At 52.6% G+C, this 24,588-nt stretch overlaps 1 protein-coding gene across 1 annotated transcript in view; it reads left to right on the top strand.

Annotated features, from left to right (window-relative positions):
• VAC14 (VAC14 component of PIKFYVE complex) overlaps nucleotides 1-24,588 on the top strand; it is a 64,511-nt gene that overhangs the window by 19,565 nt on the left and 20,358 nt on the right. Inside the window, exons 11-14 of the mRNA XM_056360799.1 lie at nucleotides 1,395-1,539; nucleotides 1,844-1,909; nucleotides 11,335-11,485; nucleotides 22,379-22,511. Of these exons, the coding sequence (XP_056216774.1) occupies nucleotides 1,395-1,539; nucleotides 1,844-1,909; nucleotides 11,335-11,485; nucleotides 22,379-22,511 (495 nt within the window). The remainder of the gene's footprint in view (nucleotides 1-1,394; nucleotides 1,540-1,843; nucleotides 1,910-11,334; nucleotides 11,486-22,378; nucleotides 22,512-24,588) is intronic.

The following is a 24,588-nucleotide window of genomic DNA, read 5'->3' as shown; positions in this document are numbered from 1 at the left end:
CAGCATCTGTTACGTGAGGCAAATCAAGCATTCAGATCTCTGCAGGGCTGTGAGGGGCTGCAGCCTCCTCGTCTCGCCCTTACAACGTGTGTCCTGGGGAAGATCAAATCCTATTAAGCCGCAGCTCTACTTGCAAATTATACCATGAGAAATCTGCCCCTTAGGATTTCTTATCAAACGAGATGCAGAGCAGCCCTGCGCATGCTAGAAAAATCGGCAAAGTCTGGTCCAGCCTTGAATAATTCAGTAGCTTGGGTAGGACAGGACTGACTTAGCTCTTCAGTGTAACTACGTTTTGGAGGTCTGCTTCAACTATCTGGCCTTCAGCCATCTCAGGTCCAGCCTTCTCTCCTTAACCATGTCTCCTGAGACAGGTACTTCCCACGTCCTTGCTGTTGAGGAGGTGGGAAACTGTCAGGTAGACTTCAGGATCACAAACAGGACAAATGCCATAACATGACCTTCTCTGTTGGGATCTCCTGTCCCAGTGCAGTCCCAACTGTATGGAAAATGACTGGAGAATAAGAGTTAAGGGTCTGTAGGCTGTTGATGTTACAAAAGAGGCAATGTCCTGGTGAACAGGGGAGTTGTTTGCTTTCATCCCTGCTTGATGACCAAGAGTTATCCTCATCTTTTGGGAAACAAGATGATGTTATCAAGGCAGCCTTGTAGTCGAGAGCTACATCCCAAAAATACTGCCAGTCAGGGCACCATCTGCAGTCCTCAGCACGAGTCTGCTGGGATTAGCAGAAACTGGCTGTCCTCACCTGGTAGGGTGGCCCCAACTAGTGGAGTCTGAGGACACGTGGGTTGATGTCCTCTGGACATGTTTGAGCTGGTTAAACCCGAGATGGATCCTGAGTGCATTTTATGGATCATCTAGTCTTTGAACCCCAAACCTGGTTTCTCAACACAGCCATGGTACTGGATTCATCTAACATGGTGTCTTGTCACGTGTAAGTACCAGCTTTTTGGGGAAAGTGGAAGCCTGGAAGAGTTCTGTTGTTCCTAAAGCAAGTTTTTTTGGTGTGTTGCTGTGTCTCTCGTTGTGCTTCCCCATCTCATAATGCCAGTCAGCTACCTGTGCCACACAGGCAAACCTGGCCATGCCCACCCATGACCCCACGAGCTTGCAAGCCTGGAGCTTGCTTCCTGACTGTTGGAACTCTTGAAGACATGAGCGCAGATGTTGGGTTTGCCGTGAGCAGATCTGGATACACAGAATAAGAAATGTGGGTGGCCAGGCTGAGTGGGGCAGAAGCAGGCCAAGGGGACAGTTGAGATTTCCTAGGGTCTGAGCTGTTTGGTGCAGCCCCCAGTTGCAGACCTCCCCACCATGGGAGGAGGGAGTTGGACACGACAGCACTGAACCAGCCCCTCTCCTTTCCGTGCAGCTGTGAGAGGATCCAGGTGACCCTGAACCTTGATGGAATAGTTCAGGTGCTGGACTGCCACCTTCATGACACATCCATTGGGATGATGACCAGAATTGCAGTGTTGAAATGGCTCTACCACTTGTACATCAAGACTCCTCGTAAGGTAAGTCAGGGACGCAGCACGTGAGCCTGTTGCTTCCTCTGTGGGACTAGGTTCCTCCACTCCCAGCTTGCTCCATGCCTTTGAATTGACTGTAATTACCTTGGTAGCGTTACAACCAAGTTTCCACCTGCCTTTTTCTGAGAAAGCTTTGGCTGCTGCATACCCAGTAGCTTAAGGAAGAAAAGCTCTCTAGCTCATGTAAAATGCTGGTGAAGCTTTCAGCCGCCTCCCGTGGGGTGAGGGATCCTGTGGCAGGGGGTGACCAGGCCTGTAGGACTGATGCCATCTGTCCTTCTGGTTCTAGATGTTCCGACACACCGACAGCCTCTTCCCCATCTTGCTGCGGACCCTCTCAGACGAGTCGGATGAGGTAAGTGCTGCAGCTACTGCAGAAGGTCCTCCTGAAGTCTTACCATTTCTACATGTAGCTGGGCTTTGGATTTCTTGGGTTGAACAGAGGGATTTTTGTGGGGCTTGGCCAATGTGGCACTGGGGAGTTTAACCCTGTTGGCTAAACTGAAGAAGACCCAATGCAGAGCCTGCTGGTAGCTGCCTGGCTGAAAGTTCTGCTGTCTTGGTTAGACTGGTGCGGTTTGGACCCTCTGTATAAACCTTTTCCTCCACCTCAGAGAGTTGATCAGTCGAAGGCAACTGCTAAAAATCCTTTCTGTCTGCCTGGGAAGACAGCTGGGGCTTCAGGTCCCGGAGCTGGTGTCTTTCCCTGGGGCTGGGTTGTGGTCAGATCCTTGGTGAGTGGGATCTGGAGTGCTCTGCAACAGCTCTGTAGAGATGCGAGGGGTTTGTGTCCAGCCAGCACTGCAGAATCCAAGTTGTGAGGTGATTAAGCACTGCTAGCAAGGCAGGGTCAACGTTGCCTGGTGGGGCTCCAGCAAATGCCCGGTGACATCAGGTTGGCTGGGAACTGCTCTGCTTGGAAGTGAGCAAAGAAAGTCAGGCAGCAACGAGTGAGCCAGCTTGCCCTGCCTTCACTCACCAGCCTGCGCCTTGTCCTCCCAGGGCAGTGCTCTTCATCTCCCAGGCTGCTTCCTTCCCGAGATGCTGCACCATTTTCCCATTTCCTTGTCTTCCTTCCTCACCCCTCTTCCCTGCCACCAGTCATCTCAATTTTGGCATCTTTAGTGTCTTCTCCCCCTCTCCATTGCGCCCTGGAGCATTTCTAGTGCTTGGGTGGGAGGCTGGCAGCTTCAGCACACAGCTGGCCCAGGCACGGGTAGTGCTTTTGCCATCAGCTGGATACTTCTTGCCCAGAGCTGTGAATGATCCTGGCTGGCTGGCTTCTCAGCCCAGACTTTCCTCGTGGAATAAAAATCAAGCACTGTCTGCTTTGCCTTACACACTCAGGGCATCAAACCCCAACCACGCAATAAATCCCGTGTGCGAGAGGGTCGTTACGAGAGGAGGGAAGGGAAAAAACAAGTGAAGGAATGACTTGCAAAGGCAAGCAACTGCCTGGCCATTTTCCATACCCTGCTGCTTACAATGCAAACCTTTCCAAAAGAGTCCCCAAGCACACATCTGCCTTTGCAACGCTCTAGAAAGCCTGCATCTTGCAGATAGTCTCTCCAGCTTGGCAGGAGATCACGGTGAGTCATGTTGCAATTACACTGCTTATTAATATTTGAAAAAAGCAGTGAAGAAAGGACCCTGGTGATGCATTTCCTCCATGTGACATAACTGGGAATGGCTCAAAAGTAATTTTAAGCTGATTTATTTAATCCTGTCTTCTATTTATTTAAATGTTCGGAGGGTTTTTTTTTCTAAGGAAATCCATAGACGAGTCAATTAAACACCGCTGCTCAGTTGGCTCCTGACCAGGTTTGCTGCTCTCTGCAAAGGAAATAGAAATGACCAAAATAGTAGGGGGGTTTTGAGCTGGGCATTTTTGGGAACGATGAGGATGGACTGAGCAAGCTAACCTGTAGTGTCAGTGCCTGGTAGAAAAGGGGATGCGGGGTGCTCTCTTAGCCATTACTCCCTGCTCAGTACTGTATTTGTATGCACATTCACATTGTCCTGGAGCGGATCACGATCCCCAGAAGTTCTTAGCTGACGAGCTGGGGATCATCAGGTTAGTGTGAGATCTTATGTGAGCTAACCCATCAGCTCTTTGATGAGGAAACATCTCCCTCCCTTTCCAGGTAGGGCTCCACACGCTGTGTAGTGTAGCACAAGATGTACACACATATTTAGGGGTTTTTTTTGCCATCTTCATCCTGTGATACTGCCTTCCCAAGGGAACCTGGCTGGGCAGCAGTACCAGTACCATCTTTCTTCCCACGAAGGTTGAACATCCTTTTGCAGTGCTTGCAGATCCTCCAGCCCCCATGCATGGTTTGGATGATAGCTGTTGCTCTCCCGATGCACTCTGAAGCTGTCCGGGAGCAGTTGTTTCTCCCTAGCTCATCACCAAAGCAGAATCTGGCTTTGGAGGGTCAAGGCTTTGCATCAGACTGAAGGACTGTGCTCAGGCACCTTGTTTTTAAGGTTTTGTCTTGCTGAGCTGCTCTGAGTCTCTTGTGTGCACTTGCCATAAATAATCAAGCCCAAAGCAAGGAGGCACTCGCACTGGATGGAGCCAGATCTGTGCCCTTTAAGTTGTCACGCCTGGTTTTTATCGTTCAACTAGCACAAGGTGTTGCACCACCTCCACTGTGCTGAACAGGGGCCAGTATCTCATGCTGCATCTGCGGCGGCCTGAGTCATCTCAGCCTTCTCTCCTGTTGCCGTTCATACCCAGCTCTCCTGTGCCTGTAAAGAAATGGTCAAGAGACCTAGTTAAGATTCACAAAGGCAGCGCAGAGAAGTTGGAGCAGAGCTGAAGCAAGCAGTTCCCTTTGATATGTAGACAAGTCGGGATACAGGATTCCTGGCTGTCAGATGCTGTGCTGCTGCACTGCGTCACCTCGTGCTGGTTCCCGTGCTTTCCTGGCAGGGAGATACTCCATCCTGCATTTGAGACCTGGTTTTGAAGGCAATCTTAAAAGCCCTGGTTAAAATTTGATGTACTTAAAAACTTCCTTACAGCACTAACACTAACAGAATCCTGCTGGGAGTGGGTTTTTCTGCACAAGCTGCTCCTTTCTTCGGTGCAAGGGTCGCAGTCCTAACCCCTGGTTGAAGAATTGTTGTTAGAAAAAGTGAAAAGTCAAAGCCCAAGTGCTCTTCGGGAGCAGTGGGTTGCATCTTTCCACCTGCACATTAAAAGAACCACTGCTGGTAGGCAGTGCTGAGAAGACCTGTTCTTCGAGTTATCTCCCTCTGCAAGCTCCTGGAGCAAAGGCAGCTTCTGATGCAGCTGTTCAGTTCCCTGGGTCCTTTCTGGCAGGACCCAGGTGCTGAGTTCAAGCGGACACAACAGGTGGTGAGGGCATCTCTGAGAAAACCATGAAGCAGTGATGCTGCTGGTTTTCTTTCTTTGCTTTGTTTTTATTTCTCTGGCTCCAAAGCAGAGTAGTTTCTTTATGGCTGAACATGCTCCTGTTTGCTTATCTGCTCCTCTCAATCTTGCTGGGGGTTGGAAGTTGTGCTGGGACTTTTGTCTGACTCATGCAGGAGTGACGCATGAGGTGGAGCTGGTGTCTGATGTGAAGCAGGATAGAATCCATCTTCCTCTCGACTCTTAACATGAAAACCTACCTGTGTTTATGCAGTGGCCAGGCAAGGCTTTGCATACAGCAAGATGACCCAAATGATTTCTTAGTTTGCTGTTTGCAGCTGTATCCACTAGAGCATCCTTCAGAAGTCTGCTCCTGGAACTGTATGAGGGGTGGTACCTTTCCCTAGAGAGGGTTAGCTGAGCCTGGGCTGCCACTGCTTGTGGAGGTGGTGATGCACATCTGCAAGACCTTCAAGCTGACTTCTCCATGAGAAGCTCAAACATTTTGTCCCGCTTTTGGGTTTCTAGTATTAAAATAGGAGAGGAGGAACCCAGGTACGGTGGTATATGATACTCATCTCTCTCCTTTGCTGTTAACTCCTACACTCCTGTGTGTCCTGCTACAGCATCGCAGGGTTTCGAAGCCTCGTCTCTGCCCTGCTCTCTGAGCTCTGCTGCCGCACTAAATCCCAGCAAACTTCTCCCATTGCGCCCAATTCCTAGTACAATGAAGCTGAACAATAGCTTGTGCCAAAGCGAATAGCTGTCTTAGTGTGGTTTGGTTTGGAGCTTTGCTCTGTTGGTTTTAGAGCCGATGTGCTCCAGCTCCCAGCCTTTAATCTGCCACAACCAAAATATTGTGACCCTGTGCAAAGCAGAGGGTGTAAACTGAAGACTGCAAAGAGGAGAACTCTAATGTACGTGTGCCTAGCTTTTATTTTCTTTTCTTTTTGGCAGTAAAGCTGCTCTGGAGAGAGACTCAAAGCTACAAGGGACTGAAGCAGGGAGGCTACTTGTTTTCAAGGGGCAAGTTACACTGAGGATGAGCTTATGACTGAAATGGTGGGATATAGAGAAAGGTATATAATTTCAGTTGGAGGGTGGAAAATGTGGTCAGCCCAGCTTGCCACACGTGGAAGCAGCCCGCAAGCAGAAGTCTTAGACCAGGGCAGGGTGATGCTTCCTCCAAGGACTCGAGGCATTGCAAGGGCAAGGAGTTGAAAGATAATCTGTGTGCTGCATAATGCAGGAATAGGAAGTTTCTTGGGGGGAGTGTGATCCACAGGGAGCTTCTTGGCTCAGCACTGGTGTTCCGGGCCATAATTGCATGGTTTGCATGTACATATGCACACGCAGTTTATACATATACCAAACAACTAGTGCTAAACTGGCACTCTGGGCTCAACGTGGTGCTTGTAGGGTTCCTGGGTGAAATCACAGAGCAGACTAAAGCCACAGAAACCCTGTCTGCCATGGAGGACCGGCAATCCTTGTCCTGGGGAGCTGGCTCAGGGTGAGTCCAGGGTGGGATGAAGGTGTAGGATGCAGGATTTAGTGACCTTGGCTTTGGGTGCCTGGGTCCCCAGGGTGCAGAAGGAGGTGCTGGGTAGGAAACGGGATAGCAAATAAAAGCAAACCCTTTGCCTGTTGTCAGCTCTGGGACGTGGGTGCTGAATTTGAAGGGGTAGCAGGCATCCAGCCATCTGCAGTGTGGCCTGCAGGGAAGCTCCGGGGCAGCTCTGGCTTCCACCAGCCCCATCCCACTGGCTGGACATGTCCTGCCTCCATCCCTGCCCTCTAATGCATGAAGCAAAACCTCCTTGGCATCCTGCCCTGTGACTGGCATCAGGTGGCATGTTAAGCTCCCCCGACACTAATTAACCACATTTAAAGAGGTGCTCTGATCTGTGACAGTGCTCATGCTCCTGCCGCTCAGAGGTGCTGCAGGGCTGGCCCTCACACACCCAGCAGCAGGGCCAAATTGGGGATTGGTAAAAGCAGGAGGGAGGATGGGGCATTTTCAGGTTGCAGCTCAGTTTCTGGTGGTTTTGGCCATATTACCAAGTGACCACCCCACTACCTGCTGTATTTGCTGTTGCCGTGAGCATGTGTTAGGCGAGCCGGCAGGCTGTGCCCTGGGAAGGAGAGGAGAAGCCCCCAGCCCTGCTGCCTTCCCTCTGCTCTCCATCCCCTCCCGGCTGCAGGCTGAAATCCGGCGCTGTAAAGGGAAAAAAAGGTCTTGGCAAGATCAGAGGATAAAAATTTCTGTGCTGGGGACTTGAAAAGAGGTCTAGTTAAATTGATGTGGGAAGATTAATGGCGGTTTTTCTTTTCTTTTTCTGTCTTTAAAGCCAGTGGAGGCGGGGGTGGGGGGGGCGCAAGTTTGCTTTTCACACCGTGTATGTCTGGGGCTTGGCCAGCCTCACTGCTGGCCGCTCTTGGCTCCAGGACTGCCTGCCCCTGCTCGCCTACCCTACCCTGGCTACAGCTAAAAGGTTTGGAGGAAGAAAAACATAAAATAAGTGAAGGCCTCTGGGGAAGCCTTGGTGCACGCTGCGGCGGTGAGGGGCTGCATTTGAGTGATGGAGCAGGAAGAAGCACCCAGCAGCATCCTCACCTTTCCTGGTCTCCCCCAGGTTGCTCCTCCAGTCCTGGTAATGCTGTGAGGTTTTCCACAACCTCCTTGATCTTAGTCTCCTTTAAAGAAGTGCTTTGCAGCCCTTAACCTTCTTGTTTTCCATCTTGGTCGCATCTTGCTTTAGCTGAATTCCCATCTTCTCCTTGGCAAGAATAACCTTGTCCTTGGTGTTGTGTGCTCTGTTTCATTGCCCAGGGAATACCCACCCTCTGGGACACCCAAGGCCACCCATAAGCACCTCCCTGTGGTGAGCAGGCATCTTAATCTTTTCAGTACTTTTTTTTTTTTTTTTTTAATTTTTCCATAAATACCAGCAAGGACAGCATCTTCAGGAATATCCTTGCTATCATGTGTGCCAGGAGCTGCTGCTGCAGCCTGCCCTGGTGTCCTGGTAGTCAATGTGTGCTGCAGGGTGCTAAGTCTGGCTCCCCAGGGATCTGCAGTGGATTTGGGGTCACCTCCCCCTTCCTCTGCAACATGCCATGGCCAGCCCAGCGTTTTAGCCAGAGGCAAATTCCTCCCCAGGAGCATCATGTCAGTGCTTTGCACGCAGGAGGTGCATCCCATCCGGCGGTGATGCTTTGCACGCAGGAGGTGCATCCCATCCGGCGCACGCCATTTGGGGGCTGCTTTTCCCCTGCACTGCCACCGGCAGAGCTGGTCTCCGTTCAACCAGAACAAGCGGCAAATTAACCTGACCTAGATCTGGAGAAGCCGAAGAGACTGACAGTTCTGTGTGGCCTCAAAATCCGTGCTCTGGAGGCAATACAGGGTGAAATCTTGCCTATTCCCAGGGAGGAGAAATAGCTGCTTATTTATAACAGCTTATTTATAACAGCTTCTTTATAACAGTATGGTAACGTGCTCCTCATCCCCTGGATGTGCAAAGAGCTCTGCCTTCTCTGCTGCTCTTCATCCTCGTGCTGGGAACAGCTTGTGATGAGGCTGGGTCTCCCCCGTCCATCATGATGCTCCTTTCCCTGCTCCTACCCATTCACGCTACCCAACCCCACGCTCATCCAGGGCAGGGGCACACCCCTACATCTCATCACCGCTGGGAAGCCTTCACAGAAGTCCCTTCTGGGCCAGGAGAACATCCTCAGTGGCTGCTCCTCCAGGCTGGCCATCGGGATCGCGCCCTCGGCCAGCAGCTGGGAACAGCTCTGGCCCTTGTGCTCCAGCACTGTCAGGTCTGACGCCGCTCGGCTCCTGACGGATGGGACCAGCTCGCCCCTGGCGCAGCCGGCCCGTTGCCATGGCAATGGCAGGATATTGCTTTCTTACAGCCTCCTGGCTCACACAAAGCCAGCCGCCGGCTCCAGCTTTGCTTAGCGCAGGGATGTGCAACGCATACCAAGCGCTCCTGGCTTTCCTCTGTCCCCAGCTGGGAACCCACTCCGGAGCATGCGGGGAAGAACCAGCAGGAGCCGGAGCTCCCTGCCTCTTTCCCATGGCTGGAAAACCTCAGGTCTTCGTGGCTGCCTGCTTTTCCTCTTCCTCCAGGTGCTCGTGCACCCATCCCTCCTGCTTCTTATTTTCTCTGTGTTTTTCAACTGCAAAATTCCACCCACGCTGCTTTTCCCACCTCCTGCCTGTGACCTACATGGCTGACTTGGGGTGACACCCCCTAACGTCTCCAAAGGTCCAGCCATGCCCCTGGTCGTGCTAGTCACTGCTGCCCAGGCAGCCTGACTGGAGCATCCCGAGCCCAAGCAGTGTCTCAGAGACGGGGCTTGGCACATGGCTCTGGGAGGTTGGATTGAGGATATAACCTCACAGGGTAAGACATGGTTCTAAATGCTTTGGGAGGCAGCAGGGACAATTTGTGCCCAGCCTGAGGTCTTGGTCCTGTTTGCTGGTGCTGCGGGAGCTGCTGGTGAAGTCTGTGCTGGATGATAGCCCGAGTGCTGAGCTGGATGGGGGGATCGGAGCAGCAGCAAATGCAGAAGAGTGGTAATCATGAGTGGCTGGGTCGTGCCATACATCAGCCACATGCGGCCTTGGCTTCTGGTTGAGTTGGGTTTGGCAAAATCAATTGTGTGGATGAGAGTCCCAGCTCTCACCAGCCTGCCAGCCCTGGTAGCCAAGCCCTGAATCTCTTTACCGGTTTTAGCCAAAGACAATGAGACCTGGAAACCTCCATGGGTGTTATTTCCCCAGCAGTGAGAGCCTGAGACCCAAATTAGTGCCTTCCTCCCTGCTCAAACGCTGCAAGTTCAGCTGAGCCACATGATTAGCCACTAGAGAATCTACATATGGCTTCAGGAGACCAGGCATCATAAGCTCTGCTCAGGGGCATTCTCTGCGTGAAAGAACAAGCTGCCAGCATGGTTTTATCTGAGCCACTGACGCTTGAAAGCCGGGCAGAGAGGGGGGACCAAGGTTTTTCCTCTGCCAGGGATGGCAGCCTCCCTCCACTGGAAGAGGTGAAGGCTGGCCATGGCAGTGACCTCCTCCCATACTGGCAAAAAGGTCCCATCCTTGACAGCATCACGGAGGTGCCTTGTTCTTCAGGGATAGCAGTACAAGTTGTTGTCGTCTCATTTTATTTTTTTTTTTCCTTCCCTGGGGAGCCACGGGCTGGGACTTAATCATGTTTATAGGCACAGGGTCTTCCCAAGCGTGCTGGAGCCTCATGGTACCCTCAGCAGGCTGCCTCTCCACGACTGCCTCTGCACCAAAGCCTGGACACCACACTGCCTGCTCAGAGGCTGCTGGGGGCTTGAAAATCAGCCCTAATTACAAAAAAAATCCCCAGCTTAAGATATCTGAGAAACATAAAAACCCAGGAGGTCCTCTTTCTGATTTTCAGGGGTCATATTTTCAAGTTCTGCGTGAGCAAAAAAAGATGTAATTGGCTTTTTTTTGCCCCAGGGGTAAGGGTTTCTTGGTAGCTCAGAAGCTAAAACTCCCATATAACTGCAGCTCCTCAGAAGGGTACGTTGTGAGAGCGTGTGGAAAGTCTGGGACGCTGTGCTGGTGGGCAAGGGGTGATCAGGGATGTGGTATGCTAGATGCTGATGAGTTAGACGTGGCAATCGGCCCTTTTTGGCAGCCTTTCTGCTCCATACAGCCCTGCTATGCTCAGAGCATCAGGGACGGCTGATGAAACCTCTAGACCCAAGGACGTTTGAAAGAAGGGGGACCCAAAATAGCCTGAGACATGAGAAGAGTTGAGGCCAAAAAAAAAACCCACCCTGTAATAACTTCTCCAGAAATGCTATATATAGACTAATTCGGTGACTTCTGGAAGGAAAGAGCTATGAAATCTGAATGGCAGCTCTGCCTCGATGTCCTGAGCGCCAGCAGCCAAGCCTGCTCCTGGAATACTGCCCTAAACAGGGCAAACTGGGGGCATGGAGGGGACAGGCAGTTGTTTGCCCCCAAGAACATCCCCATACTCTTGCTGGGGTTGTCCCAAATCTGTGGTTATGAAGGGGAGTGGGGAAGCAAAACCCAGATCCCCCCCAAAGTGGGAAGAGGGAGAGGCAAGCCCTGCTCCTGATTGGATAAATTTGGTTTAATTTCACATGCTCCTTTGGGACTCTCAGGGCAGAAACTGTTTTTTTCTCCCCTTTTCTCTTTCCTGCCCCATCCCTTCTGCAACCATTTGAAATTTCCACTTTGAACTTCATAGGTAGCTCTTTTTTCCCTACATCTGCCTTGATGTGCTGGGATTTGGTGTTTGCTTCCCAGCTCACCCTCTCTGGCCATGGGTTTGGAAAGGAAAGCTCACCCCACGCTGTCCCTCTCTCCGCAGGTTATCCTGAAAGACCTGGAAGTGCTGGCTGAGATTGCTTCTTCCCCAGCGGGACAGACGGAGGGTCACGGTCCCTCTGATGTCTCCGATGTGCGACCCAGCCCTGTGGAGCTTCACGTCCCAGCCAGGGCTGGCCAGCTGAGCTCCTCCGGTGAGTGCTCCCTGTGCTGCAGCTCGGTGCCTCCCTGCTCCCTGGGCTCACTCGGTGCTCCATGGCACCACTCAGATATGCTCGGGCAGAAGGGGAAGTCTCTTTTGCAGTAAAAAATCCCTATATGCGTCCCCACCTGGCTTGGGGGGCCAAGTCTGCCATGGCACAGACCAGGGCACTGCTTTTATTTTTATTGCTCTTTGCTCTAGCTCACGTTTTGGAGATTTAGGAGTGTTTAGCAGCAAGGTGCTGCAGAGGCTGGTGTGGAGGTGTGTCATTGCTGTCCTGTGTTTTTATGGCACCGTAAAAAGGGTGCCAGCCTCTTCTCTCCTTGTAAAAGCCCTCAGAGCCCTAAAATCAGTTTAGGATGGGACACTGGCTGCAAGCCCGGGTGTCCAAAACACAGAAAGATCTGCAGAGGTTTCAGTCTGTGCCGGTGATGTTGCCCACATTGACTATGAACTGCGGTGTTGCTCTGAGTGTCTGGCAGGACCTCAGGAAAGAGATGGAGAGAGACAATCCTATTTTCTGGAGACTTGGGGGATAAAAAAAAAAAAAAAAAAAAAAGCCTTTCATTAATTATCCTGGCACATTGGGAAGTTTTTTCCACCTTCCCTTGTCTGTGGCTCATCCTTTGCAGTTGCTTGGCTGCCCCTTCTCCACTGCTGCTATTTAAGGGCCTCCCTGTTGTACTCCCCAGGCCAGGTCATCCCAGCCAAAAGCACGTTTCATGTCAGCTTTGGATTGCAACCCGAGCACGGAGCCAAGGCTGCCTCTCCCTGCGCAGGATGTGGCCACGGGGCCTTGCAAAATCGCTGCTGGAGAGGGAGGCTTCACTTTCCACTCCCCAGGCTTTGTTTTCTCTGAAGATCCCAGATCACTCGCCCCTCCCTGGGCTTGGAAATGTTTGCACCAGCAACCAGCTCAGGCTTTGGGTTGTGTGGGGTGGGTTTTTTCTGCAGATCTACCTGTTTCATGTTGGCAGCTTTAGCCCTGCGATGGAGGGGTGGGGGCAGCAGTGCTAGCGACCTCCCCAAACCCTCTGCCAGTCTCATCCATCCTCCCGGTGTCAGAAGTGAGACCGCCTGGGTGGAGCAGCTCCTGCGGCGCTGGCCAAGCAGTTTGAGGAGCTGCAGTTCAGCTCATGCTGATGGTTGTCTGAGGTTTCCTTCCTTGTGGATGATCTAAAAATAGCAGGCTGGATGGCGTAGATCCTAACGGCTGCTGTGGCCCCTGTTAGCTATCTGGAAGAGCAGCTTGGCTTCACTTACTCGGGCGTAATGTTTGAAGAGTCTGGCTCTCCCTGCGTTAGGCAGATCAGCTGGAGCTGGAGCTCCCGTTGCCCCGGTGCAGGGCAGCTTGCCCCCACAGAGGTCCTGATGGGCTCTGGCTTCCTCACCTACTCTCCTCTTCCTCATAATGCACCAGAAAATTGTTTCTTTGGAAATTTATTTGGGGCTGAGCTTTGCAGGGTCGTTGGCTTTTACCCAAAGGCAGATGTTTCTGGGGAGGGGAAAAGGAGCCGTTTGTTGGCCTCGGACATTTAGTGTGGCCCCAGTCTCGTCTGGCTCTGACCACCCAGGGCTGAGACTGGATCGGCTGCTGGGCTCTGGCTCCCAGGGGAGCTGAGGGGTCACAGCTGGGCCAGGACCCTCCTGGATTACGCCTGGAAAAGCAGAGGCTCCTGGGAAAGACTTTTTGTCAGAGGGTTGTTTGAGGGAGGGTTTTTTTTTTTTGGAACGGGAGGGTGGCTGGTGGAAGTCCCTACATCTGTGCGTGGTCCCAGAGTACTGATGTACAGTGAGAACCCAAACTCTGCCCTGCAGGCTGATGCATTTGTGAGCGCAGCCCTTCACAGGCAAAAATCACAAGGTGCTGGCACTGAAGAGAGGGTGTACCACTTTCTGGGGTCACTGGTTTTGTATTGGGATGTATGGCAGTGTTCCCCAAGCACACCTCCCTGGCTAGCATGCCTTAGCTCAGACAGTGGGATGCTATTGCACCATTGGAGGGGATGCTGCAGGGTACCAGTGCATCTCCCCAGGGTTAAAACTGTCCCTTCCCTTCATCCCGCTTTAGACCGAGATGCCATCGGAACTGGCAGTGGGAGGAGAGCTGCTGAGCCATCTCAGGTCTGCTTCTCTCTTACCTCTGAGGCCCATCCAAGCATGCAGTTGGTGGCTTTGCAGGTAAACGAGCATGGACACCCCTTAAAATCCTTGAGCTCGCAGCAGGTTTCTGTGCTGCGCTCTCTTGTCTTACCACTCCAGGCTTTGCCACCTGAGCGGTGCAGGCAGGAGGGGAGGTGGAAGGGGCTAGTGCCCCCGTGGTCTTCCCCCTGCTTCCTTTTGCTCCCTTTCTTTCCCTCAGGATGTGTTTATGCAGTTGTTTCCCTGCCATTGAGTTTGGTTTCCTTCAGATGCTGGTTGATTAGTCAGGAAAGCCGTGTCCCACTTCCGCAGCCCGTTCCCAGCTCCAGTTTTTATTTAGCCGCTTTGTTCTCCAGTTACGTAAGGTCAGCTGCCCTTGACGCCTTCTCCAAACACAATGAGCTGGGGCCAGCCCAGCTCAGCACCGCCTGGGAGACCCGACATCTCCTCTCCTCACCCGCTCCGGCTGCCCTGGGAGAGGGTGGCTGGGTGCTGACCTCCATGGCTCTCTCCTTGGTTGTTTTCTGCCCGCTTTTCAGGGACAAGGTCTGCAGGGCTGTGCCCAAGAGCTTCTCAGTCTTCAGGGTGATGGTGCAAATGCCTGTCTGGTTTGTATGATGGGAACCCAGCTGCCTGCTTTGCTTTGGGAGTGTTTTGCCAACCCTGTAGATATTGGGAGAAGTAGCAGATGGCCCAAGAGTGCTTATCACCAAGGCCTGCAGGTCAAGGGAGGTGATTCTTCCCTGTACTCCGCTCTGGTCAGAACCCCCCTGCAGTGCTGCTTCCAGCTCTGGGGTCCTCAGCACAGGAGAGACGTGGCCCTGTTGGAGCCGGTCCAGAGGAGGCCACACAGATGGTCCGAGAGCTGGAGCATCTCTCCTGTGAGGACAGGCTGAGAGAGTTGGGGCTCTTCAGCCTGGAGAGACAGCTCTGGGGAGACCTTATTGTGGCCTTCCAATGCTTAAAGGGGGCTTATAAGAAAGATGGGGACAGACTTCCTAGCAGGGCCTGTTGCAATAGGACAAGGGACAATGGCTTTAAACTGAAAATGGGGAGGTTCAGATTAGATACAAGGAAGAAATGTTTTCCAGTGAGGATGGTGAAGCAGTGGCACAGGTTGCCCAGAGAGGTGGTCGATGCCCTGTCCCTGGAAACATTCAAAGACAGGTTGGACGGGGCTGCAAGCAACCAGATCTGACTAAAGGTGTCCCTGCTCATTGCAGGGGGGCTGGACTGATTGACTTTTAAAGACCCCTTCCAACCCAAACTGCCCCATGATTCTGTGATGGCATAGGTGCAAGCCCTCCAGCCTAGTCTCCAGCTCTGCTCTGCATGAAAGGAGAAAGCCCCCTTCAAGAGGATGCTGATACCATCTGCTGCCTTGTACAGGGTTACTCTTGCACACATCTCTTCCTTCCTTTCTCCGCAGCTTTGTAAGAAGCGGTTACGACCCTTTGTTTCACAGGAGGTGCTTTCCTCTCCAGCTCAGCCCAGTCTCTCCCGCCTGACTTCCTGCCAGAGACGGTGGGGATGGTGACGTACCCTCTGAGCATGCCATGCTATAGGATGTTTACCGGGAGGCTTGCTCCATATGTGGGTGTGCTAATGCACCTGAGGTCATTGGTTTCCACCGGCAGTCTGTGGGTATCCCAGGAGTTGGTGGATTGCTCTGGAGGGGGCTGCTGAAAGTTCTGAGAAATGTGGTCTGTTGAGTTCAGACTTGCTGTATCCCCACCAGAGAGCGTGCAGCGCTCCAGAGCCTGGACCAAACACAAGATTTTCTGCAATAGGGATTTCTTGTCAACATTTTTTTGAGGGATTTTGTTTCAGTGAACCAAACCACTCCCTTTATGTTGTCTGTCGCTTCATTTGTATAATCGTAGATCTGCAGAGGTGGCAGTGTAGGACAAGGTCCCACCTCCAGACGGTCTGGAAACTATTAGTGCAGCCTCTGAAGACACCAGGCGAGAGTCTGTAGGGTGCAGGGGGTCCATGAAAGGTAGGAAGGTGAAGGTGGCCCCTTGTCAGATGGCTCAGATTTGCTAAACTGGCATTTCCAGTGATAGGGGAGGATAGATGGGAACCCCCTCCTTATTCATCCTCTCCACAAAATGCAAGGAGACAGCCAACATCACACCATGGACTGCTTGCTCTCAAAGGAGTCAGTTTCCAACAGCTTTGACAAGATCAGGAGTGCAACAGCAGGGAGTGGAGGAGCCAGGCAGGCAAGAGAGGAGAGACTGTTGCTCCCGAGTGCTCTGAGCTCAGCGCCCTGGTTCCTGATGGTTGGTGACTCTGCCATCTCCTTCCCTGCTGGCATGGAGCTGTTCAGGAGGATTGACTTTCAAAACCACTCTTCTGTCTCTTGAAGAGGAGGGGAATTAGAAGAAAAAGGTCGTGTGTTTCTTTTCCTGGATGCTCTGCAACAGTGGTGCTGGGATGCTGTGGAAAAGCCCAGGAGAGACCATTCAGACTGTAGCCATAACTCACCTGGCATGCCTTCAGGCATCGATCCCTCCAGAAATGGTTAGAGCACACGGCTGGCCGGAAAGGTTGGGGATTCCCGAGCAAAAGCTGAGATTACGGGTCTGTAGGGCTGACGCAGAATCTGATGCTGCAAAGATCGCCTCTAGCCAAGCACCCCCAGTGTAGTTACTTTGCTGAGCTGCCTCAGTTTCCCCCGGACGTTGCAAGGAATTTGGAGGGTGGAGTGAGGAATGAAATGAAAACAATTAAACTAGCAAAATTAATATTGGTGCAGAAATGGCCTGGCAGAGCCTGTTGGGGCTCGTTCTTGCTTGCAGGTTATCTTCTGTATGCTTCACCTTTCCATGCAGTAGCCTCAGCCTGCTCTAAACTCACCACTGAGCTTAACTGCTCCTCTTTTGCAGCTCTGCTGGCTATTCTGTCCTCATGTGCGCTGTGTGAGCTATACCCCTGCTGCATTTTTGCTTATTGATTTACCTTAACGAAGAAAAACGAGCCAGCAGTGGACTGCTAACCTTGCTAGGAAACCCATCAGCATTATCATTGCCTGCTGCCTTCTTCCAAGACAGGCACAAGCACAGACCCTGCGTCGAGTGGGGGGATGCAGAGGATCAGTGCAGCGAAAGTCTTATTTGGCATCAAAATACGTACCCTGGCCCATCTGGGGACCCCCTTTCTGGCGAGATGCTGAAGTCTCAGTAATTGCAAACCCATGGCTCTTCAGCCAGGTAGGAAGGGGAGAAGCATCTGTGCGCCCAGGCAGCCCTGCAAAAGCAGGCTGAGCACAGCCCGTGGCCATGCAATCCATAATTTCAGTGGGTTTATTTCCTCAGCAGCATCCTGCGCTCTGGAGAGGGGCGAGTGGAGGTTTTGCAGAGCCCAGCTCAGCTGCCGACACGTTTGCATCTGTTTCTAGCTACACCCTGCGCTGCGTTTTGAGGGGGGGGGGGGGGATGGATGGATGGATTTGCCTTTTTTACAGCTCTATTTTTATCCCACTCCTCGAGGCTTCGCCGCCCTGTGTTTGCAAAAGCGAAAATTCAAAACATCCTGGGGAAGGCTGCCGGGTGGGAGACGCCACGCAGATTCCCACGTCGCCGCCTGGGGTTCTGCCGAGCCCCATCTGGCAGCGCTGACTCCCACGCCGCTGGCACCCGAGCCGAGCCCCACGCAGGATGAGGGCTCACGGAACAGCTCCGGCTGCCGCTGGGCTGCTCCCAGAGGAGCCGAGGGTGATCCTTCTCCAGGCTGAGGTGGAAACACGATGCCCCAGGGAAGGCACTGGGGTGGGAAGGATACTTGGCCCCGCCAGCTCTTAGTTTACCCTCCCTATATCCAAGCTGAAATTGCTTCAATTAGGGATTGCGGTAAATCATTTTAGCTAAACCACCACAAATACCCTTGTGGATACTCTTTAAACAGCTTAGCCAGCTTTAGCCTGCTTCGGAAAGGAATCAATTCTGGTCCAATGTTATTTAAATTTGGTTTAAATGGAGTTAAGCAAGTCCACACCGGTTTTAATTAAGACCAGTTTGAAACCAATTACGGTAAATTAGTGGAAGTTGTCTTTTATGCCAGGGTAAAGTTTGGCACTTTGTGGCTGAGGTAGGAAAATCCAGCTTTGTGCCGGAGTCTGCTGGGCCCCCCTGGAACAATCTGGGGACACTTTGGCCACCGTAGGTCTCGAGACAGCTCAGCCCATCAAGCAGCCAGACAGCCTGAATGTTCCAGGCTGCTATACAATATATATTTATAAGGGCCTTAATATAGATCCCTAATTGCCTGTCATGGTTGATTTATAGCGTGGCCATGTGAGCGATGGGGATGGCACGAACCACCGGGGAGCGCTTGGGGATGCACCAGGGCTTTTGGCAGGTGTTCGCCACACTCCGCTCAAGCTAACACCCATGGGTGAGGGGGCAGATGCCGGTGCTGACTTAGGTGATCTAAGAAGCCCGCTTGTGTCCCTGGCTTTACCCCAGGAGACAAGAAGCTTGCCTCAGGAAAGGATTTGTTAGCCCAGCATCCTGGGCTACAGGAGGATGCTCTGTGTAGTCACTGAGAAAGGGCCGGGCTGGCTGGCTGGCGCAGTTTCCACGTGCCTTTGGTAGCCTGTTTCTACTGACTTTTTTTCACTGCTCTGATGTTCCTCTGAGCCCAAAATTCCCATTTGTTCCTATTATAGTGGATATCTGGGCTGAGTTTCGTCATTCGTCTGAGCAGGGATCTTTCTTCTTCCAGCTCCCTCCTCCATACCAGATTTTTTAAACAGGCAGCAGAGCCGTGACGTGCCACCAGCCCCGTTCTGGGTACGTTAACAGCCGATCTGGCAGGTTACAGATCTGCAAAGTCTCACTTCAGGGAAAGGGGGGAGAGGTGCAAACTTCAATTAATTAAGCCACAGTTTTCTTAACACTTCTCTCTGCTTGTCTCTCGTGCTTCGTAGAAACACTTGACAAGCTGCTCCTACGGTTCTGTCGAGCTGAGGATGCCGCTGTGCTGAGCTGTAACCCACGGGGCAGCGAGCCGAGCTCTGGGCTGTGCTGGGAAGGGTTAGCAATGGCAAACAAGGTGCCAGCCACTTCCTAGACATCCTGTAAACACAGAGCAAATGGGAAGCTTGGAGGATTGGGAGGTTTTGCAGGAGAGATGTTTTGCCTGCTTGGAAGAAGTACTGCCCTTTTAAACTCTGGCTGAGATTTAGGTTGAGCTTTTTGCAGCCTGGGAGACTCCTACACGCTGGTTTCTCAGCCCCGGCATTACCCCTGGAGAGCACTGACAAGGCTGCTCCGGCACAGTGTGCCAGGGTGGAAACCTTCCTTAGGGACACACAGGCGTAGCTGCTGGATGCTGGGTGGGCAAGGGATGGAGAAATGATCCCCTTCGAGTTTGGTCTCGATGCTCCTAGAGGCAAAGGATGATGAAGCAGCTCCCTTGGGCATGCAGACTGACACATCGCACCTTCCTCTCCAAAAAAAACCAGGGGTAAGACTTGTTTTGGCCATGTCTGTGTCTCAGTCCCTCCTTGTTCCCAGATCGCTGACCCACTGCCTGGCTTCCTCCAGGCTGGGCAGGAGCGTCGGAGGTTCAGGAGTGAGTCAATGGATGAAAATGGCAGGACTGGAGGCTGGAGGCTGATTGTCCTGCAATCGCAGCCGGGTTCTGATCTCCGAGGAGATTCTGGCTTTTGGATACTCAGCTGACCCAACGGGTCCTTCTGAGTATCCAGTCTGAGATGCAGGAGATGCTGCACCCCTTCGGGAGTGCGGAGCTGAGGATGTTCTGGCTGGTGTGTCTTGCACCGACATTTCCAGCCACGCAGCTCCCAGGCTTTGTCCTGTGCACGTTGCTGCTGGCACCCCAGCGAGAGAAGTGCTGAACCTTGCAGGGAGGAGAAAAGTTGCTGCCTCCGGGTTTTCCCTTGGGATGTGTTTTAGGATATGTAATGGTTTGGGCTGCCACTGGAAGGCATGTGAGGTAGGGTACTGTAGCTGGCTTTGCTGTGTGAGGGAGCACTGGGCAGGAGCACTGCTGTGCTGTGCAACAGTGCGACCCGTGACATTGTGGGGGCCAGAGACATGATTTTTGGGGTCTTGAGAAGGGAAAAAATCCATATGAGACCTTCCTCCGGACAAGCTACGATGCTGGGGCATTACTAGCGGGTGGGGATGAAGGTGTGATGTCCTGCCTGCTGCTAGCCCTTGGTTTGCAGCACAGCTCTGGTATGGAAGCCTTGGCACTGCTGACAAACCAGGCAAAACACATCACTTTTGCAGCTTTGGAAGACAGTTTCTATGTGCTCTTCACCTCCCCTCCCCACCAGAAAGAAAACCAGTGCTTGCTTTTGAGGCTCTACCTGTGGTACAGGCTTGAGACATGAGGCTGAGCTGCGGGCAGGCGCGGTGGGAAGGCAGAGCTGCTCCGTGTCACCTTGCCCAGACCGTGTCTCTCCTCAACCCGCTTTCAAGTGGTGCTGAGCAGCTGTAGTGATGACACGTGGGGCACGGCTGTATTTTCAAGCTGGGTACTCCCTGCCTTCGAACAAACGCACCTTTGTTTTGGAGCGCATCAGCTCAGCTAGATTTTTTTATTTTTTTTTTTATGCCCAGATCATCTTCCCCGCAGCTGAGGGGAAACACGATGCTGCAGCGAACACTTGTGCTCTGGGCGATGCCTGCTTCAAAGCCTGGTTTGGGGTTTCAGATGTACTAAGTGGGGGGTGAACACGCAGCTCCAGCGGGCAGCAGACACCAGGTTCTGGTCCAGATGACCTTGTATTTCATTTTCCATTTTCTTTGGCTGTCTCTGTTCTCTTGGATGCTAAATCCAAACTAGAGGTAGCTGCCCTGCCTGTATCTCTGTGTATCACTGGGACAGGCAGGATGGAAAACAGCCCCGTGGCTTTTCCATCAGCTTTCCTGAGCTTTGGTGGCTTGATTGTGCCTTTAATTGGCTGCTCCATGCTCTGCTGAGTCTTGGTAGAAGCAGACAACATAGATAAATCAAACTCTTTAGGTTTCTGTCAGTGATCTGATGGAAATACTGGCTATTCTCAGGACGGGGGGAATAGCCTTGGGGTGCTCGCGTGTGCCAGCTTCTCTCCTTACCGTGGTTAGACATGGTCTTTCCAAAGGAGAAATTAAGGGAGAGAGCTCCCCTTGTTGCAAAGTCGCCTTTAAAATGCTCTCTCCAAACATTTGCTTTGAGCGTTGTCCTGCTAAATAAACCATCTCCCCTGTCATTTCACTGTGGGAAAAGCAATCTTTACTTGCCAGCTCCCTGCATTTGTGGGTTTGAAGGGACATTTTTTCTAAAGCTTTCTGTGTACCCTGAGCTGGGAGATGCCCCTTTGCCAGCCCTCCCTGGCTACCCGCCCTGCACATAGCCTCGGACCCAGTTAGGATGTCTTACCAAGCGGGTGCCGCAGCAGCGAGAGCCGCCTGCAGCAGCAGCCCACACACCTTACAACCTGGAGCATCATTTGCTGCTAAACGAGCAATAGGAGCCCATCAAGAGTGAATTTCTGGCCCTGAGAGTGTGCGGAGGGGGATGCCAGCAGCTTGGCAGAGGCTGTGAGCAGCAGCTTGCCAGCTCCAGGTGCCCTGCGCAACAAGAGGGTGTGGAGCATCCCTTCCTTGTACAGCTGGAAATCCTCCGGTCCTAAACAAAGTGCCTAAGGAGGAAACACAGAAGAGCCTTGCAGGCCTGGCAGTGCATTGGGTCTGGGTACGTCGCAGCACACCTAGGCTCTCTTAAGCCTGCCATCTCTCCTTGCTATCTCTCCTCTCTCTGCTTTCCCACCCTTCCCCTTCCCTCCAGCCAGGCACTTCCCGTACCGTCCCTGCTCAGAGTCCAGCCACTCTCATTACCTGTAATTTTTTGCCTTTGAGACTTGGAAGTGTGACCTGTAATAGGTGGTGCCTCAAAACAAAGCCTTGTTTGCCTTCTGGGCAGACCCAGCACTTGCCGGAGCTCCCGCTGGGTCTGGAGGGACCAGAAGGATGCTCCTGAATGCTCCAGGCTGGAGGGCCCACAGCTCCTTCGTGCCAGTCCCCCTTCCCTAGCTTTCAGCTTCTTTTGTTATAAAGGGTCTTTGCAAACAGAGAACAAAAGAAAACCCTGGTTTTTGGTGCAGTCTGTAGTCCTGGAGCTGTGCTGTGGTTTGACCGGTACTTTTTGCTAGCCCCGGGGCACGCTGTATGTCACACTGTTGCACCAAGCGTCTCCTGCTCAGGAGAAATCATGTCACCGAGCATAAACTGGTGGCTGTGCCATGACCCAGGGCTGTATGTGTGTGTCTGCCGCTGCGTGCAGGCTCGGGGCGTCTGTGGGGCTGGATTCAAGGCTCTTCGGCTCACCAGCAGCCTGGGGTTTGGGATGAGTGTACATGCCGTAGCCAAGGCGATGGGGATTGCTTATTGATCTAGAGCCTCAGGCACCCCTTCTTTTATCAGCTACTGAAGCTGAATGGCTCTGGGATGATCTCCCAAAAAGCCCGTTTCACTGCCATATGCTGCCTCACGGGTTGGGACCACCACAGGACGCTTTCCCCTGGGTTGGAGAGAGCTGCGGCAGGGCTGGCTCTGCTTGGACCAAGCAAATATGGTTGTATGAGGCTTGGAGATCTTCTCATGCCCCAGCCTTCCTCTGCCAAGCGCTGTGACTGTATTTTGGGTGTCTGCTCTCTGATTGAGACTGCTTCAGCAGGAGGGCCCTGGCTGCTCTAATTTGCTCTCCCCTTCCCCTGCCTCCCCAGGTACAAAAGGCTTGGAGTGCTCGCCCTCCACCCCCACTATGAACTCCTACTTCTACAAGTTCATGATCAACCTGCTCAAGCGCTTCAGCAGCGAACGGAAACTCCTGGATACCAGAGGAGCTTTCATTATCAGGTCAGAGCCCCCCAGCAGCCTCACTGAAGCCCCCAAGCACCCCTGGGCAGAGTGGGATGGGGATGATGAAGTCAAGCAGCTCAAGCGCTGTGCTCCCTCGCAGCTAAAACCATTTCCACGAGCCTCCCTCACTCGCCAGCAGATGGTTTCAGGGCAAACTGGTTTTGCCTTTCACGTGTTGAGGCACCATATTCCTTGCTCCCATCCCCGAAAGCAAAGTAGCTCCTTATTAAACAGCGTTGTCAGAGCCCGTTTCATTAAGAAACAACTAGACCAGCCAGAGCATGAAGACAGGCTTGCACTCGGGGTGCCAAGTGAATCGCTCCACCCGGCTTGGCGAGATGTTCACCCAGCAAATGCCTCATCCCCCAAAGCTGTGTGTTTCCGTGTGTGGAGCTGGAAGGTTTTGCTTTGGCTTTTTAAGGAGCTGTGGCAGAGGCTGGGAAGCCTGGGAAGTGTTGTGGCAGCTGGCAGGGCATTATCTTTAATGCAATGAAATCTGGGGCAAGGGACACCATTTCCTCAGCTCCCTGGGAAATAATGGGCTTAATGGTTGAGGTGAGGTGGAGAAATCGGTGAGGAGCTTGGTGGGAGGAGCAGGAAGGAGCCTGGGTTTTTCTCCCTTGCTTTCAGGGAGGTGGCATCAAAACGAACGTGGGGAGAGCGTGAAACCCAACTTCAGAGATGCCTCTCCAAAGGCGGAGGGGTGGACGAGGTACTGGTGGGGGGGTCCTGTCGCTGTGATTGGGAAATAAATTGTGCAGAGCTCTCAAAATCTGCTAAGCTGAGCTGGATGTTGAGCTGTACCAGCTTGGGCAGCAGTTTGTGCCAATGTCTCGGGCAGCCTGAGAGCTCACCGAAAAGCTGCTGCTGGATTCAGCCCATGAGCAATGAATGTTGAGGCAAAGCACAGCAGGTTGCAAAAATGTTGAAGCATGGGCAGGGCAGGGTTGCAGCTGCTGTTTGGGCTGCGGGGCAAGGATTTCAGAGGTTTCCCCCCACTTACATTACATTAATGTAATATATTACCTTTCCCGCCCGCCGCCCCCCAAAAAAGAAATCTAGCTGTGCATATGGAGTGGTTTGGGTTTTTTTCTTTTGATAGGAGTGTTTTGGTTTTGGGTTTTTTTTTCTTCTGATAGGAGTCTGGAAATGTTGAGTTTAATCATCCAGGGATTTAAGGATAGGGCAGAGACAATATCCCACTCATAGTGTCCCCTTCCTTCCCCCCAGGCAGCACAGCCCCTGGTGTGAGCAGCCCTTGGCAGGCGAAGTGGCCCTATTCCTCAGTAAGAGCGCAGGGCAATTAGAGCAATAGGGAGCCTGGGCAGGGTCCCATTTGAAAGCTCTCCTGTGTTGCAGCCACCTCAGATTTTTCCTTCCAGCTCTGTCAGGATGAGCCGTGGCTGGCGCGGCCAGCTTTCCCAGCAGCCAGCCAGCGGTGCGGTGGGACTGGCTCACAGCAGCTCAGCGAGCCAGGGCTTTTTACAGTGACTCATACCCCCAAAAATCCAGTAAAGGAAAAAAAATATATATATTACTCTGTCCTTTGTCAAGTCACGTTGTGGCTCACGTAGGGTAGATGCAGGTCTGGAGCTAAAGTGGTGGTACTTGCGATTAACTCTGAAACCTACTGATGGCAGTTGAAGTGCTGGTATTAACTACGCATCTGCTGTGTCCAGAAAAAACAGGATGGGAGTAGAGGAGGAAAACTTTTACAGGACTCTCTGGAAAAGATTGATCTCTTGCCGGAGAGACCCAGTGAACGTGGGAGCCTCATGGTGCTATTTTTAGCCACTTTTCAAATTGAAGCCGTATGTGCGTTCCCACGTTACATCCCTCCCCTGTCCACAAGCCAGCTCAGCTGTTCGGCGCAGCGGGGTGAGAAGCCAGCCTCATGTTTGACTTGGGAGGTGCTGGTGATGTTTCATCCTGGGCCGGAGAGCGCAAGGAGGATGCTTGAGACACCAGGACAGCGCATGCTAAAGCGTGGTCCTCCCCCACTGCTGGCACGACCACTCCCTTTGTACCTGTCGTCTTCCCCTCCCCTCCAGGTCCACCGCTGCCCCTTCCTGCT

Source organism: Falco biarmicus, chromosome 15 (genome assembly GCF_023638135.1).
Source record: "Falco biarmicus isolate bFalBia1 chromosome 15, bFalBia1.pri, whole genome shotgun sequence".
NCBI classification, from domain to species: Eukaryota; Metazoa; Chordata; class Aves; order Falconiformes; family Falconidae; genus Falco; species Falco biarmicus.
The sequence above is the reverse complement of the archived record's forward strand: the minus strand, read 5'-3'. Positions and strand labels throughout refer to the sequence as shown.